Source organism: Furipterus horrens, unplaced genomic scaffold (genome assembly GCF_987537825.1).
Source record: "Furipterus horrens unplaced genomic scaffold, mFurHor1.1.pri manual_scaffold_4, whole genome shotgun sequence".
Lineage (NCBI taxonomy): Eukaryota > Metazoa > Chordata > Mammalia > Chiroptera > Furipteridae > Furipterus > Furipterus horrens.
The window spans coordinates 184,291,764-184,308,689 of record NW_028327174.1 but is presented as its reverse complement, the minus strand read 5'-3'; the positions used below and the strand labels follow the sequence as shown (position 1 = coordinate 184,308,689).

At 43.8% G+C, this 16,926-nt stretch overlaps 1 protein-coding gene across 3 annotated transcripts in view; it reads left to right on the top strand.

Annotated features, from left to right (window-relative positions):
- EPB41L4B (erythrocyte membrane protein band 4.1 like 4B) overlaps window positions 1-16,926 on the top strand; it is a 113,897-nt gene that overhangs the window by 74,709 nt on the left and 22,262 nt on the right. For all 3 annotated transcript variants that reach the window (XM_090274534.1, XM_090274535.1, XM_090274532.1), the window contains exons 16-19: window positions 6,945-7,174; window positions 8,532-8,650; window positions 13,675-13,800; window positions 14,610-14,677. In XM_090274534.1, coding sequence (XP_090130660.1) covers window positions 6,945-7,174; window positions 8,532-8,650; window positions 13,675-13,800; window positions 14,610-14,677 — 543 coding nt within the window. The remainder of the gene's footprint in view (window positions 1-6,944; window positions 7,175-8,531; window positions 8,651-13,674; window positions 13,801-14,609; window positions 14,678-16,926) is intronic.

The window sequence follows — 16,926 nt, the reverse complement described above, 5'->3', positions numbered from 1 at the left end:
TATTTAATTTGGATATTGTCTAATGCAGTTTTCCCCGAAAGACATTCTATCGGATCATGCCTCCCCGACCCCCGTGGTTTGACAGGGCCTCTGTGATCTGCAGCAAGCAAGCTCTTAGCCTTACTTAACAAACTTGTTTAAACCTTTGTTCATCTGATGGATAAAAATAAGATTTTTTGCATTAACTGCATTTCTCTATAAACAAGGTTACAGACCTTGTCATCTTTTTGAAGTCCACTTGTTGCTTGTTTTCTGTGAACCATCTAGAACCCCTATTCTTGAGTCATGTTCTTTCATAAAGATCAGGCTGATGAAGGGAAATTAAGCATGTCACCTTAGCCTTTTTAATAGGGAAGAAAGGGAAGGCTGGGAGATACTGGTATTTATCAGACATTTTTTGAAAGCGGCTTTCCAGAAGTTCAGGTAACCATCAGCAGGATACCATGCCCTGGAGATTAGAATATACACAGCGTAAAAATAGACAAGATACGGAATTGATTCCTGACATCCATGTTTCCTTTTCTGTTTGGGAGCTTATTGGAAACTTTCCACTCAGACTTCTTAAATACCCACTCAGACATTGTGAATTTCCCTGGTGCATTTGATCAGGGAAGGACGAATTTACTTTTAGGTGCAATTAAAATTCTAATATATTGGATCTAAAATCACAGCCACATCCCAAGACTCCGCAGTGGCATTATTGGAGGAAAGACGGCAGAATTTAAAACACCAGGATGGCTATAGTCTCGGCAATCTGCTAAAAAGGAGGTTAGGATAATTAGAGGAACATCCCTGTAGACTCATGTTATACGAAACCCGCAGAACCCTACCTAATCATCTACTGAATGGTGGATGGTTTCAACATCCACTTTCTGCAGCTGAAACCTCAAAAGCAAGAGGCGTTGCTGTTCTAATGGCTCCACCAGCACCATCCGTGGCTGAATAATGGACCTTGTACCTATATTAAAGGCAATTAAACAAGCCCTTAAAATATGGCTTCAGAGGCTTACAGGATGATTATAATGGAAGCTTCTGAAAAACCTACCAGAATTGGGGAACAGAGAGAGAGGATCATTAGAGGAGATTTTAAAGCACTCATGAAAACTAAATTTACCCCATCTGTATCACCTCAAAAACACGTACCCAGGTCAGTTTCAGCTCCTGCTCACACTGGTACCTTGTGCAGTTAGAATGTCTAAAAGCTGCCCCTAACAGAGCATGGAATGTATGCATTTAACCTGAACTTCTTTCTGGAATGAATGATGCTTTCGTTCGCTGGGTGAACTGGGTGATGTCTGCAGAGTGGAAGAGTGATGCTTTCAGCTCATGCCTGTGTCTGCCATAGTTCTTTCGAAGTGCAAGGGATGGTAAATGGCTGGCTCTTTAAACATTATTTTACACACTAGCAGCTGCACTTCCATGGCAGTGATTATTTTGTTTCACTGTTCCTTGAGGGCTCCCATATGATACTGTGTGGGATGCATTTAAAGCAGTGACTAGGGACAAGTTTATGCTGTTACCCACTTCGAAAAAAAGGATCTTCATTTGAGGCAGAGTGGGCACTGGAATGCAGAAATAAGAGGCCCCCCCCCCAAATCTGTAAGAAACCAAGAAGAGAAAGCACTGTTATATCGGTTAGAAGTCAGTGCTGTCAAGGAAAACAACTATATTTATGTCTGTATCTTTTTTTAAGGCAGGAAAGAAATTGAATAAACTCTTAGTCACTAGCCTCAGTGCAGAAATGAGCTCATGAAACATTTATTCTTTGGATTCAGATTCTTAAATCGATCTGGAATGGCGAAAATCCTAGATCTCACCACAAAAGCTCTAGAGCCCTTCCCCATCGCTTTTTGGTGCCTCGTGCGCAATTAGAAAGCCATTGTAAAAATTAGCAAGAATGCTATCAGGATAAGAGAGATTTTCTGGCAGAACGTTTACAAGGCGTGCTATCTGCTGACAGCCGTTCATTGAAACCATTTGATAGCAGTTTCACCAAGGGAAAATTTCAGACTCAAGATGTGGCACACAGGACAGAGACTCGGTAACCACTAAACTTTAAAGGCTCTCATTGCTCCTTAAAGTGTGGAATAGTTTACTCCGCCGCCTTGCAGAGACTAGGATGTAATATGAGGGAAACCTGGGGGATTTGTGACCAAAGGGAAGCTTTGATGAATAGACCCTTGATCAATTACCAAGGGAGTATGAAACCTTAACCCTCCATGACATTCGTTTAACAAATATTTACATGGCTTCTACCCTGTGCCCGCCACTGTCACAGGCCCAGGAGCTCATGCTGAAAAGAGGCATCTTTGGCTCCAGGTAGCTAATAAACTAATCAAAAGAAGAGTTCCCAGTCTGTAAGGATTTAGACATCACCTGTGCTAACACTAGAATTAGACACTTCCAAGTTGATTGCTTGGAAAATGTTTTCAAAGAAATACAAATTGAGAAAATTCTCTTCTGCCAATTAGTAGTCTATATAAAGGCATCTTAAACCCTGCCAAAAACTAATTTTGACCTTTTCAGAAAAGAGAAAAATGAAGGACATTTTTCTCTCTGGTAGCTCTTTAAAAAAGATAGATAAATAAAATCACTAAGTTACTGGAAGAAATCATCTCTAATTAAATAGGCCTAACATTTGGAATGTGTCACAATTCTAAGATGTTTACACAATTTTCTTCTCAAACCCATTATGAAAAAGGTACAGTTTCTCAAATATACTTTCTATCTCTATAGTTACTGCCAAATGGTAAGCTTCCACTGAATTCAGTAAGAGCCTGTAGCAAATATGTTGGTCTAATGGTCCGCTCTGTTTAGTCTCCACTAAATAAAAATTGAAGTAAGTGACAGGTATCCTGGAAACCATGAGGAGTAAATGCACCTTGTCCTATCTCTCAACTGGACATGCGGAGATCAAATTATTTCATTGAGCTGTAGTTCCTGCATATAAATGCTTAATAAATGTTTGTCCACATATGCAGTGTCTGGGGCCCAGATAAGTGAAATGACCTAAGGTCATATACATAGCTAAGTGGCAGTAAAACCAAAGCTAAGGGCCAACCAGTGTTCTTTCAACGTCATTATACTGCTGCTTTTGTCCCCCAAAAGGATAAAACACAGTGTCTCTTAGCAGTTGAGAGAGCACGGGGCTCAAGAGTCAGGTTGCTTGGGTTCAAATCTCAGCTTTGCCATTTACTAGCTGTGTGGCTTTGGGGAAGTTGATTAGTCTCTGTTCCTGTTTTGTTATCTGTAAAATAAAGATAATAATACTTGTCCCTTCTTCAAATGGTTGTTGAAATAAATTAATAGATGGTACAGTGCTGACCGCTCAGCAAAGATAGCTTTTGTTTTTTTTCTTCTGTGAGTCTTCAGCAGGGTGAATGCACTAGTGTTCAGTCAGGAGATTGATTCTAGCTGACACCATCTGGCGTAAAAACATGGTGCTTGCGTCAGTTCCGCTAAGAGAGTCCCTGTTGGAGAGCCACCGTTCCAGGCTAATGGGCTGGAGGATGGATGAGTGACGATGCTTCCCAACCTTTCCTCGTCCTTGGCACACATAGAAAAAGATATATTTGTGTGGCACACTGGGGTAAGCAAGCGAGGCTGCTTGAGGCTCCAGGCTCCCAGGGTTCGGTCCACAGGACTGAAATAAGTGGTTCAACCCACTTAGCACCTTTGTGAGGCCCATTAGTTGGGAAGAAGCTCTATGGACATATTTATCAGCATCTCTGGGATGCGTTAGTTCTAATCAGGAATATGGAGTTGTCCCCACTTCGGGCTAAAAGTAACGAGGAGCCAGTTTGCCCCAACCAGGCTCCTCTGGAAGGTGTTTGGAGAATTTGTGTGCCGCTGTGTGGGCTATAGAGAAGCAGCTCCTGCCTCCAGGACCCCTGCTATGAAGTTGACACGTGTGTGGATAGGTAAGAGTCACAGGCAGCACATAAGTGTGCAGTGAGCAATCCAGAGAAGATGCCAGCAATCACCTGACCCACTTCCTGTAACAGCAGAGGAAATTGGGGCTCAGAGCAACTGTTTGAGATTCCTCCCAAGGTTGGGGTAGAACTAAGACCGGAACCCAGTCAACAACAGCTCAGAGTGCCTTTTGCTGCCCCCATGGGGGAGGGTGGATACCCCTGGTGATATTTGAGGTTGGGGAGGTAAGGCTGGACCGTATCCCACACCTCCCAGCCCCCAGAAGCCAAAGTCACACCTTCTTCCACATTCTGACACACACGCACCCCATGGTGGGACTGTCCTGAGCAGAGCCTCCAGAAGGCAGCCAGGGTGGACCAGGGACCCAGCTCATGGGACACGTGGGGGACAGCCAGTGCCGTTTCTTCTGGACTATGTCCTGCATCGGTAGCAGAGGACTTCTCCACTCCTCCTTCCCGCGGTGCCCGCAGGCCAGGCCTGCAAGCCCTGCTGACGCTACTCTGGAAATGTCCCAGAAGGCTCCCATCCCCCTCGGTGCACTGACTTCGCCAGGCCCCACCCTGTTGCAGCAAGGCATTGGAGTCTGTCTCCACCAGCCTGTCCTCCACGCAGCACGCAAAATGAACTTTCTAAACTTAACTCCAGTCATGCCATGTCCTTGTTTAAGCCCTTTCCCCGGGTCCTTGTTGCGCTCCAGGAAGCCCGGCACACTTAGCCCTTCTTAACTGGCATCAGCTTGGCCTCTTAGCCTCACCTCCTGCCGCTTCATCCTCACTCCCTCTCGTCCTGCCAACTTGCTCTTTCAACCGCCATTCCTTGGCTCCTACTATTTCTTACACCTGCAATAGCCATTTCTACCTTTTCACTTGAAGAAATTCCACAAAACAAGTAAATAACAGTAACAAAATAACATACCTCCACTGACTCAGAGCATCCAAATTATAAATGTGGGAAATCCAACTATATCAAGCAAAAATGAATGAGTAAATAACAGAAAAGAATTTACTGGACCTTATCATTGAAAAGTTCAGAGGTAGATGCAGCTTCAGGTATGGCTGGAACCAGCAGTTCAAATGATACCATAAGGGATTTTTCTTTCTTTCCATCTACCTGTAACCTCTGCTCATCTTGTAACCTTGCATCATCTTGTCTCCCTTTTGTGCATTGGCCTTGTTCTCACAGATACTTCTTTGTGTCCAAGCAATATGGTCATAAGTAGCCTCAACTTATATCCAGAGCCAAATTATTCATTAGCACAGTAGGCTCCATGCCTTGGGCACACAATATTTTTAGGGGTGCACAAAAAATGTTTAAATTTCTTTTAAACTCAGAAATAAATGAACTTTTAATAAAATAATTTAATATGTGGTATTTTTATACAAATACTGTCCTAAAGTATAATTTTTATTTATTTTTAATAGAGAAGAGATAAGGCACAAGTGCTCACTTAGGGCACACAAAACTCACAGTAAGGCCCTGCTTGACCCTTAAAAGGGAGGAGAGACCCTTTCTCTCAGTTTCCATGTGTCCAACCTTAGGGTAAACCCTGATGGTGCCTGACTGGGTCATATCCTAGAACAAAGCACTCTACCTGGATGGATGGAGAACTTTGAATGGCCAGGCTTCTGTGTCAGGCCCACCCCTGAGGGGAAATATCAACCTCATACAAACACAGGAATGGGGGTTCCTGTAAGAAAGAGGATTCTGTTTCAAGAATGTCCACCAACATGTAACTATCTCCCCGAATGCTCCCCTCCTTATGAGGCTTTCTCCAACACCTTCACCAACCCCAGGAGAATCAGTCACCTCCACCTCTGTAACTGACCGAATCATGGTGTTTCCTCCCCTGAGGTGTGAGCTTCGTGAGGACAGAGTGAAGGAGTAGGCAGTAGAAATCTGGCCCATGGGAAGGAGCCTGGAAAGAGCAGAGAGAGCGGTTAGTTCTGCCTGGGGCTGTGAGGAGGAGACCTTCAATCCGGGTCTTAAAGGCTGGGCATCTTCGTGGACGAAGGGCTGTTTTTGCCGGGTGGCAAAATGAGGAAGGACCCTGAGAGACAGAAAGAGGTGAAAGGCACCGGGATGGGAAGGATATAGGGTGTAGAGAAGAATGTAGCAGATGAGCTGAAAAGAGAATGAGTGGGACAAGATCGTAGGGGACCAGGAATGACACATAAACGAACTTGGATCTTTATCCTGCAGTCCAAAGCTCTTAATCTCAGTCCATGGAGGGGCTACAGAGAGCCTGAGATTGAGTGTGAAATGTTGCAGCTTGGTGCCTTTTCCTGCAGGGAAAGGCCATGGTTTTTTTATCAGATTTCCAAAAGGGGTCTGTGTCTTAAATGCTTGAGAATCACTAGTAATGGACAGGTGTGCAAGTGCCAGGAGCGAGGAGTGCCATGAATGTGATCAGAACAGAATGTTCTAGAACATAATCAGAACCGCTCTGGCTACTGCTCTGTGGAAGGTGGGCTGAAGGAGAGAGTAGAGGCAGGGAGAGCTGTTAGAAATCTGTTTGAGGTGTCTAAGTGGGAGGTGACATGGGCTTCAAATAAGGCAATATTGGTTAAAAAAAAAAAGAGAGAAGAACAATTGGAATTGAAAGATGTCACAGCAGTGCCATGAACAGGTGCTTCTGCATGGTGGGGTCGGTGGAATGGAAGGAAGAGTGACCCTAAGACTTCTTCATGATCATGATCTCGTCACAGGATGGTTAACAAATTTCTTTTTATTATTGCTTTTTTATCTCCTCCTTCCTGTTTAGAGAACATCTTTTTTAACAGGAGTTATTTAATTTCAAAGTTAAGACTTTTTTAAGGGTGAAGAATTCTCACTTTCTGCTTTTTCTTTGAGTGCGACGTTGCCCTTCTGTCTTATTCTACAATAACCCCTTGGATCGATCTGTTGAACTGCTTTCTCTTAGCTTGTCATGCTTTGAGAACATCTTTTAAAGTACGCACAGGAATATCAAGGCATGTTGCTTTTCTAAATCCTGACTTTGACACCCTCCACAGCTACCCGCTCCCTTCCCCAGGGCTCAGCAGCTCAGACCGGCTGCCTTTCGGCATCGAGGAGAATGGGGGCACGCCATTCACCACCAAAGCGTCGGGAAGGCACCACCACCACCACCAGCACCAGCATCAACACCAGCACCAGCACCACCCAAACTATGGCCTCTCGCTGACCCTGGAGAACAAGGAGGGGCCTTTGAGGTCCCCAAACTCCAGCACTAAATCCTTGACAAGTGAGTAGGGCTCAGGGGCCCAGGGAGGGCAGGGCGAGGGAAGCTACAGGGCGTGCCTGGCGTCCCTACAGCCTCAAGGCAGACCCTTCCAGCGCTGACATTTCATGAGTCTGTGAGCTGATAAAAAAGGAGGGGCTAGTGCGCCTTCTCCCTTTGACCATAGGAAACAATTCTGGGTTGGCTGAGCCGGAAATGGGAACTTGTCATCCCCTTGGTGTTGAAGAATCAGAACTCTGTCCACTCATCACTGTCCACACTGCGCTTGCCCAAGGCTGTGGCTGATCTGTTGGTATCTGGGTAACTGTACCAGCCCCCTAAAGGGTACCTCCTCCAGCGCAATCTCTGTATGATAGCTGCCAGAGTGAGAGCTCTCACCAGGAAGCTCTGACCAAATGCCTAGAGACCGTCCCAGTTCTTCTTCGCTGTCCTGGGATAAAGCCCACACTTCTGAGCGTGGCCACGCACAGACCTTCACAGCCAGGCCCCCGCCAGGGTCTCCAGCCTTCTGCACACTCCTCACCATACTCTAGCCGCAGGGAACTACTCCTCTCACAAAATACCGTGCGGTGTCCCAGCGCTGTTCTTTGCGCCGGTTGTTCCTGCTGCCTGAAATGCTTCCCCGTGACCCAGAAAACCCCGACACGTCCTTCAGGAAGCAGTTTAAGGGTCAGTGAAAGGGTCTCTGACACCGCTCTCCGATTCCTAGCTTTGGAGTACCTCCCCTCTCACTCCTATAGCAATTAAATAAGCCTTTTATCACTCTTATTTCGAGTTATCTGCATGTGCGTTTGCCTCACTCACCTCTTTTATTGCAGCTCCCCAGATCACAATTACAAATGATACTTGGCACAAGTTTTAGTATGTAATGAATATTCAATGTCTTAATGGGTAAATACTAGCGAGTGGGAGGAGTGGTGGTGAACTAATCCAAAGTAGTACAGGAATCAAAATCAATGAGTTTGGCTTTCGCATTATAACCTAGTTTTTAAGGGCACATTCATATGCCTGTTAACCGGAACGCTCATCTTTCCCATTGGCATAGTGCCTTACCATTAATAAAGCATTTGCACCTGAAGGAGCTCATTTAGTAGTCACAACAATTCTGCAAGGTAAATGATTTTATTTTCAGTTAAAAATGGCTTAGAGGCTCAGAGAGGTAAAGTGATTCACCCAAGGTCACCCAGCTCATATATGAGAGTTAGGTCCGTCAACTAGAGGATGCTCAAGGGACTCCAGTTGCCAGGGGAGGAGGCAGGCAGAAGGGGTGCTGGCGGCCGGGATCTGACAAGTGTCTTTTGTCACCTATCTCCCTCTGTCCTTTCAACCTTTCTTTATTCATCCCCTTTGTCTCTTACAGAACTGACTCCAGGAGCACCTGCCCTGTTCAGCGAGACGGCCACCCATCTAAAGAAGCTGGAACTGGAAACTGTGAAGGCTGCTGGACCCTGGCCTGCTCTGCACATCAACATAAATAAGGTGCTGAGGACCAGAGCCGGGCAATGAGCGTAGACCTGGGCTCATGCCAAACCTTTGATCATTACCCTGACCTGCCTCCTAACCCTGTGCCTTGGTCTTGGAGGGGTTTCTGCTCAGTCTTTTCTGACGTTTCTGCCCAGTGTGACTTAGTTCTAGAGGCTGAGAAGTCCAAGATCAAGGTGCTAGTTGATTTGGTTCCCTGATGAGGGCTCACTTCCTGGTTTGCAGAAGGTCATCTTCTTGCTGTGTCCCCACTTTCCGGGAGTGAGTGATCCTTCTCTCTTCCAATTCTTATAAAGCCACTCACCCCGCCAAGAGGTTCCCACCTCATGACCTCATCTAAATCTAATTACTTCCCAAAGGCCTTGTCTCTAAATACCATTACATTGGGGGTCAGGGCTTCATCCTATGAATTTGGGGGGAGGCGGGCACAGTTCAGTCTGTAGCACTTCCTATCTCTCTCTGACTGATGTTGTAACTATTGGCTGGTGGAAGGAGGGAGGGAGGGACAGGGCAGAAGCCAGGCTCTCTTTTGGCTAGATCTGTTTTTGTCCAAATGGACAGCCTCATAAAAGTCCAATTTTATCTTAGAGCTGTAGAATGTCGGTGCTGGATTTGATCTATCATTTAGTTCACCCTTCTCAACATCAGACGAGAGGAAGGGGAATTACTCTCTCCAGGGCACACAGCGGAGGCTGCATCCGTGCACCCCTGATGCTGGGTCCGGTGCCCTTTATACTCCAACGTGCTTCTTCATTCTCTCCTCCAGGTTTCTTAGTTTCAGTACTGGTGACGTTTGGGACTGGTAATTCTCTGTTGTGGGGGGCTGTCCTGTATATTGTGGGGTGTTTGCAGCATCCCTAGCCTTGATGCACCAGATGGTAATACTACTGTCACTCAGGTGTAAAAACTAAATTGTCTCCAGACAATGCCAAATGTCCCCGGAAAGGCAAAATCGCCCCTGGTTGAGAGCTCCTGTTGTAAATGGATTTTAATTTTTAAAGTCCCCAAGGAATAGTCTTTTTCCCTCCTTGGTCATTTCTTCTACTCTAATGCTTAGCTTTGCTCTATTATAAGAGGGAATAGGAAGAATCAGGAAGCTCTGGCCTCAGAAACGCCCCCTCCTTACCTTTGCCGGTGACCATGGGTGTGTTATACCTCCCGTGTGTGCTGTTCCTCCACCCCAGCCAGCCCTCTAGCCCACAGTAGACTCCCAGAGCTTCTCAGAAGACCGCCACTCCCTTGCACTCCCCCTCTTCTCCCCCACCTAAAGCCCTTGCAATCTTTAACGGGACCTCGACTTCAAGGTGCCCCTCACCTTCAAGGTGCCCCTCACCCACTTTTTTTAATATACCTGCCTTGAGGGCCAGCTGGAAAGAATTTCCCCCTGCAGAATGGCACTTATTCATTCAATCAACAACTCTTTGTTGAGCAGGCCTGTACTAGGTACTGGGGAGTCAACCCAGAGCATCATGTACCCCCAACCCCCCGGACATGTCATTCTCCATCTCTTGGTTTTCAACGTTTCTAATGCAGTAAACACAATCAATATTTTAACAGTGGTTTCCCAGAGTGAGAGAATCGAGAAACATTTTGTGAGGAAGTAGAGCATATAATATCGGAAAACTCAGAAGCCGTATGTAATTTGTAGTCACCACGAGTACTGGCGGGATATGGGCAGCAGTGGCTTGCTCTGAGCGAAGGCGAAGCTGAGATAGCTATGAGTTACTAAGCATTTCCCTGGGGCTTAAACTATAGTGTCCCTCTTTTCTCTTCTACTTGAAGAAGTGCATCAGTAAGCAAGTACTAGGCTAGAGTGAGTCAGATAACCTTGACTTTGTCCTAGCACATAAGCAAAGTATATTACTTCACACTATAATTCTTTATTATTAATAAGACATTCCTTGCAACAGACTTCATAACTTACCATGATACCACAATTGGGACCCATGGTTTCAGTGACTCTTAAGGTTTTTTCCAGCCTCAAGGATCAAGAATCTACTGATTATTTTAAGTAACTGTTCTTGATTTAATGGTGAAAAGACACTTTCATTTTCCAGTTCCAAATTCGTACCCAAATGTATCACAAGAGTTTAAATCTCATCAGATTTCAAATGTGTAAGCAATTTGTATCAATAATTTTTTAAACATGCATCTGATCATTTCTCTATCCCTACCTGTATCCCCAAATAGATGGACCATTTCCAATGATAAGTCCGAGTGTCATTGATGAGTATGTTTTGAAATCTGTGTTTTCATATTGACCAATAAAGCATCTTTTCACAATTCAAACTGAACTTAAAATACAAACTATGGTCATGCAGAAGAGAAAGCCCAACATCCGCAGAACCATCCTCCGGACTAGAATCGTGATTGTATTATAATCCTCTCCTAAAGACACCTTTTATGGAAATATGTTCACGTGATTTTCAAATTTTCTAAAATTCGTATTGACCTCTACCTGAGTCAAATCAGAGGGCTGAACAGTAGCTCTTGCTTTGTCCAGATCAAAGAGGAACAAGCCAGCTTGAATTTATGTCTAAAAAGCATTTTAGAGTTTCTAAATTCAAGGGGAAAATCAGTGCTGAATTCTCAATCTTTTCTTACTTCAGCAGCATTCAGTTTTTAAAAAGTAGGTCTTCAGTCATAACTATAACTATATCCCCTTTAGCAATTGTCAAAAACCTCAAATGGGCTTTGGAACCAATTTAATTCCTATATCCCAGCATATCATTCACCAAAGTACATCTAATTTTAAAATTAACACTTCACACACCAGGGAGAACACCCATTCTGGTAGTAAACAATTAATCTTAACAGGATTAGAACTACATGGTGAATTAAAAGTGTACTGTACACCTCATCTTTCAAAATAATAAGTTACTTATTTGCTTTTTGAAAACTTCTAAATCTCAAGAATAATGATTCCAGTCAAACGAGTCAGTTTTCCTTAAACCCAACTTGATCATTAGTGTCCTTCTGTCTGATGTGCTTTTTCATTTATATATTTTCTTTTCTAGCCAAAGAATCTAACATGAAAGTGTCATTTATATCTTATTTTCTCATTTTATCATCATCATAATCTTATAAAGAAAGAAACTGAGACTCAGAAAGGTTATGGGGAGCCAGTGCTGCTGAGTGTTTAGGGCTCTAGCTTTGGAGTCCCCCAGTCCTGGGTGTGAATCTTTGCTCTTCTTTCAACTTCCTATGTGACCTTGGGCAAGTGACTTACTATCTCTGTGCTTTGTTCTTCTATAAAATGGGGATATTGATAGTATCTACCTCTGAATGGAATGCTTCATTGAGAAGATTCAGTAAGGTGTACAAAGGAAATGCTTAGTCAGTTCCTTGCCCGTAATAAACTCTCATAAATGTGAGCTACTGGCATTAGTTTTCTTTTTGTTATCATCATCATCATATTGTTTTCTCTCGTGCTAATAAGAGAAAGAGCTGAGGTTCAAATGCTAATAAGAGAAAGAGCTGAGGTTCAAATCCAGGTCTTCTGTCTCTGCTTATCTTGCTGTTAGATGAAATTGCTGAGTTTTGCTTAGTCTATCAAATGCTCCTCTCTGTGTTGGGAGGTCCCACTGAGACACTGTATTCTATATCCTCTTTTCTTTATTAAATGCTATCAACCAGCCAATTGTCTGATAATTCCTCTAGGGCTTTCATAATGCTCCAGTGATGTAGACCAGTGTGCTCCATAGGACTTTTGAATGAAAGAAGGAGATTAATTTTGGAACTTGCAGAATTTGAGGCCTTCAGAACATTTTGTACTTGCCCTGGTACACCGTGGCTAACAGGCTGCATTAAGTTCTGATATCACTCAATTGACTTTCAGCAATCATATTGCCTTTTATCTTTCATATTAAATTTATCTCTTCTAGCCCCAACCAGGTGGCTCAGTTGGTTGGAGCATCGTCCTGTGCTCCAAGAGGCTGTGGGTTTGCTCCCCAGTCAGGGCACATACCTAAGTTGCAGGTTCAATCCCCAGTCAAGGTGAATGTGGGAGGCAACTGATCAATGTTTTTCTTTCTTTCTCTCTCTCCCTCCCTTCCTCTCTCTCTAAAATCAATAAGCATATCCTCGGGTAAGGATTTAAATAAGTAAATACATACATACGTACATACATCTCATCTAATAATAACTACATAGCATTATATCTTTATTGGGTGTTTATTGAGCATGTGCTGTGTGCCAATGGAGTAAGCAATGACCACAATAGGCATGGTTAACAATAGGACATTATTTCCTTGAGTGTGATATGTATACCATCCAAGATGATTTTAGGTTATATACATAGATGAATATTTTTAATAGTTATGTAACTATCATAATATATATTATAATAAAAATAATAGTCACCAGGCCTATGATTTCAGATATTATTGCTTAGGACACACCTAAAATAGGTAGCTCCAGGGTAATCCACATTAACTGGATCATATGAATTATAGGTACATGTTCAGTTACTACATGGGAAATGGCAAAAACAATAAATTACAGAAGTCTGAGACACTCTACTGTGAGGCAGCACAGATACAAATTTCTCATTGAGAATCACATTTTCCATCAAGATTTACTGTAAACAAACCAATGAATATTTTATACTCTCTCCCTTCACCCAGCAAGTCACAGAATTGAATCTTTGTGGGTAAGAGGTAGCCATTGTGGGGGGAACAGCACTGCACTAGGGTATAGGGCCCTCGAAGCTTGGGTCCTGGATCTGCCTCTGGATGTAGTCACATGACTCTGAATGAGCCTCTCCTCTTTGAACCTCCACCCCATCTTCTGGCTCATGGGCTCCCCAATGTGTCCTCTGCCTACTTCACACCAGAATGAAGGGAGGTGCTTGTGAATCCTTTGCAAACAGTAAAAGCACTGATGCAAATACAAGGATTTGGTGAGAGACCCGTCTGTACGTTTAAGTCTGTGTTAATTGCAATTACGATTAATAGGAAAGGCTAATGTGTATGCTTTCCTTTTTATTTGCTTCCAATCTGTCGTATTTTGGTTCATCACAGGCTGAAGAGAAGAAAGTTTCTGAGAAGACTCTTCAGACCCCACTGTTGCCTTCCCCTGTGGCCGATCATGTGAAGTGTAACATTTTGAAAGCCCAGTTGGAGAATGCGTCCCGTGTGAGTGCCCAGGTGTGTGGAGCTCATGTGTTCCTTTGCTTTCACCCAGCAGGGTTTCCTCCAGGCCATAGAGAAGAAAGAGGTACTCTAGGATGTCAGTCAGGGTCCAGGCAGGAGACAGGAACCTGTTATGTGAAGAGAGATTTTAACATAAAGAGTTATTAACTGGTGTACAGTTATTGACTGGGTAAGTGAAGGGGCCAGCTCCGCGCATTGTGATGGGCACGAGGGCCAAACAGCTGCATCTCCCATTGCTTTCCGGTGTGCGTTCCGCCGGCCTGGCTGGCTGAGTGGGTGTCCTTCCTCCCCCACCGTTCTCTGTGGGACTCACCAGAGGGAGGAGGACAGGCTTCTATCAAAATCATATGACACAGTTCCTCCCAGGCTGATACACTTAGGTGAAAGGACAGATTTTGAAATCCTTTATAAGCTGTAAGTACGCTGCGAAAGCTGATTGTTATTCCTGATCTAATAGGTGAGGTGGGGGGTTAAACTGTGGGTTTGGCTTTTCCCACACCATCCCCTTCTCATTCAAGCATGAGCTGGCACAGGGTAGGTGCTCAAAGGAAGTATGAAGGCAGGCACTGATTGCTTTTGAATGGTGAAGGTTAGTCCCCGTGATGGGGAATGACTCAAGACAACATTTCTTTTTTGTTAACTTACATAAACACCAGAGAATATTTGTTATTGACTGAGTACTTGATAACTACCTCCTTTATGCACTTTCACATTTCTATAATCCTTTGAATGTAGGAGACTTGAGAACCGTTTTGCACACCAAGATATTCAGTTTTGACAGACCTGCCTGTTTTCTTTCACAGGTTGGAAAAGAAGAACCAATGTTTGTAAATATCAATAAGAAATCCAGTCTTCAGGACACTAATGTAAGGTCTGTTGCTTCTTGTTTGAATGGGGAAACAATATTCTCTGTACCATCAACATGATCCTCAAAACATTATGTACAAGAGCTTTGCTAATAAAATCAGAGAGGAAGAAGAAAACTGGGAGAATGGAATCCTGGAGAGAGAAAAAGACTGGCTTCCACAACTTCCTTTAAGCCTCCAAAATGCTGCTTATTCTCAGTTTTAATATTGCTGTATTAACAAAGAAATCACTTCAAGTTGCTTCTCAAGTGTATATATTTGACTTGTCATTCCTCTGCTTAAAGTTCTTTCAAAACTCCCCTTTTCTCTCAGGGTGCAATCCAAACTCCTTAATAGAGCATGGGGGGCCCTTTCTGACTTGGCTTCTGCTCGCCATCCCAGCTCAGTTCATCGCTCTCCCCTTGGTCCGTTGACATGCTCCTCACACTGAGCTCCTTGACAATGCTAGAACCACAAACGTCCTCCCACGCTTCCTGACCACCACCAACCCAAACCCAGAGGGAACCTTTTCTCTCCTGATCTCATGGAGAGCAGATGCTCTGCCCCACTCAACTCAAGTGAGTACCAACCTATAGATGATGGAAGCCCCCTGACACCTAGGTGGTCTACTAATGCTAGCATGGTCTTCCTACGATAGTTTCCTAAAATGGGCCCAGGGATCACGGCATCAGTCTCTTGTTAAAAACAAAGACTCATAAAAAACAGACAAAGACTCTTAGGTCCTATCCTGCACCTTTCAGATCCTTTGACTGGGGGGAAGTGGTGGGAATACGAACTCAAGTTTCAATAAGCACCCCAGGTGATCTAGGAAACTCTGCCCTGGGGAATTCTTATACGTGATGCTAAAAATAAAAACTAATTCTTCTCTATGTCACCTTTAATGCCAAGTCCATATTCTTGGTATACATTTTCCTTACTCTGGAGACACATACCCAGCTACCTCCTTAATTCATCTCTTCCCACCCTGTTCTACTATCTCTTCGCCTATTTTCCAATCTTGGTTAATGGCATTATTACCTACTTGTTATCCAGACCTGACACCTGCAAGCCCTTGACTTTCTCCTACCTCACTCTTTCATCCAATTGGTCACCAAATTCTGTCAATTTGACTTTTATATTATCTCCCACATCCATGCCGTCTTCTTCATGATCCTCATCACCCTCACCATTCTCATCCTGCATACCTACTGCTACAGTCTTCTAAGATTTTCCCAGCTGGCCTCCTTCACAGCATCCTCTTGGTGGCACTAAGGGTCTTTCTGAAATAAAAGTTGACCTTGCCACTCCTTAGCCTGAAACCTTCAGTGTCTGCCATTGCCTTCAGTGTAAACACCTCAGCCTGAGGCCACTCAGGACCTGGCCTTTGCTTTCCCTCTTCTTAAGCCCCTGCCCTTTCACTGAGACCTTACCCATCAGCAAGTTCAGGCCTCCACTCTATCTCCCACTGTGGAAGTCTTCCCTCCATCTGGTTAAGGGTAAACTCCTCCATGAAGCTTTCCAGATGCCAACCATTCCACATAAGCAAAGCCATGTGCTTCCCTCGTAGACTACAAATTCTTCCAGCACTATGTTCAGTTGATGCAGGGATTCCAGCTTAAGGAAATCATGAACCGAGAATACATGGACTCTGATCCCTTATTTGCTCATTCATGTGTTTATTCAACAAATATTTATTAGGCACGGGCCACATACCAATGACCACACTAGGTACTGAGTAGAAGAGAAAACGTACGCCCAGAAGTGTTAACTTGCCAGAGGTCCCTTGCTGAGGACCTCAGCTTATTATGATGTCCTGTGGTCTCAGGAGGTCATTTCTGATTTTTGAAATGAAATCAGTCGTGACCACTACGAAAATATGTGAAAGCTTTTTTTTTTTTAAAGATTACTGTTTTAGTAGGGCCCATTGGTTATCTGGCATATTTTCTTGAGGAAATGGAAAAGTGCAATTTAATCTTTAACATTTTCACACATGCATTGAAATAAAATGTTTTAGAGCAGGTCTTAAAGATCTTCTGATTATGTTTTCACATGAGCTACTCTGTGGTTCTTTATCTCTAAATATATATATATATATATATTCCAAGATTACTTGGAAGTAAAAATTGGTTATCCACAGCATCTCTTTACTCATTTTAGTAGTAAAACCTGGTAATGAATCAGACCTTGATATTGGGGGTGGGAGTTTTTGGCAGGGGGATTTTATGTGGTACCCCAATTACATTCAGTTGCTGCTTGCTATACTTTCTTTCTTATG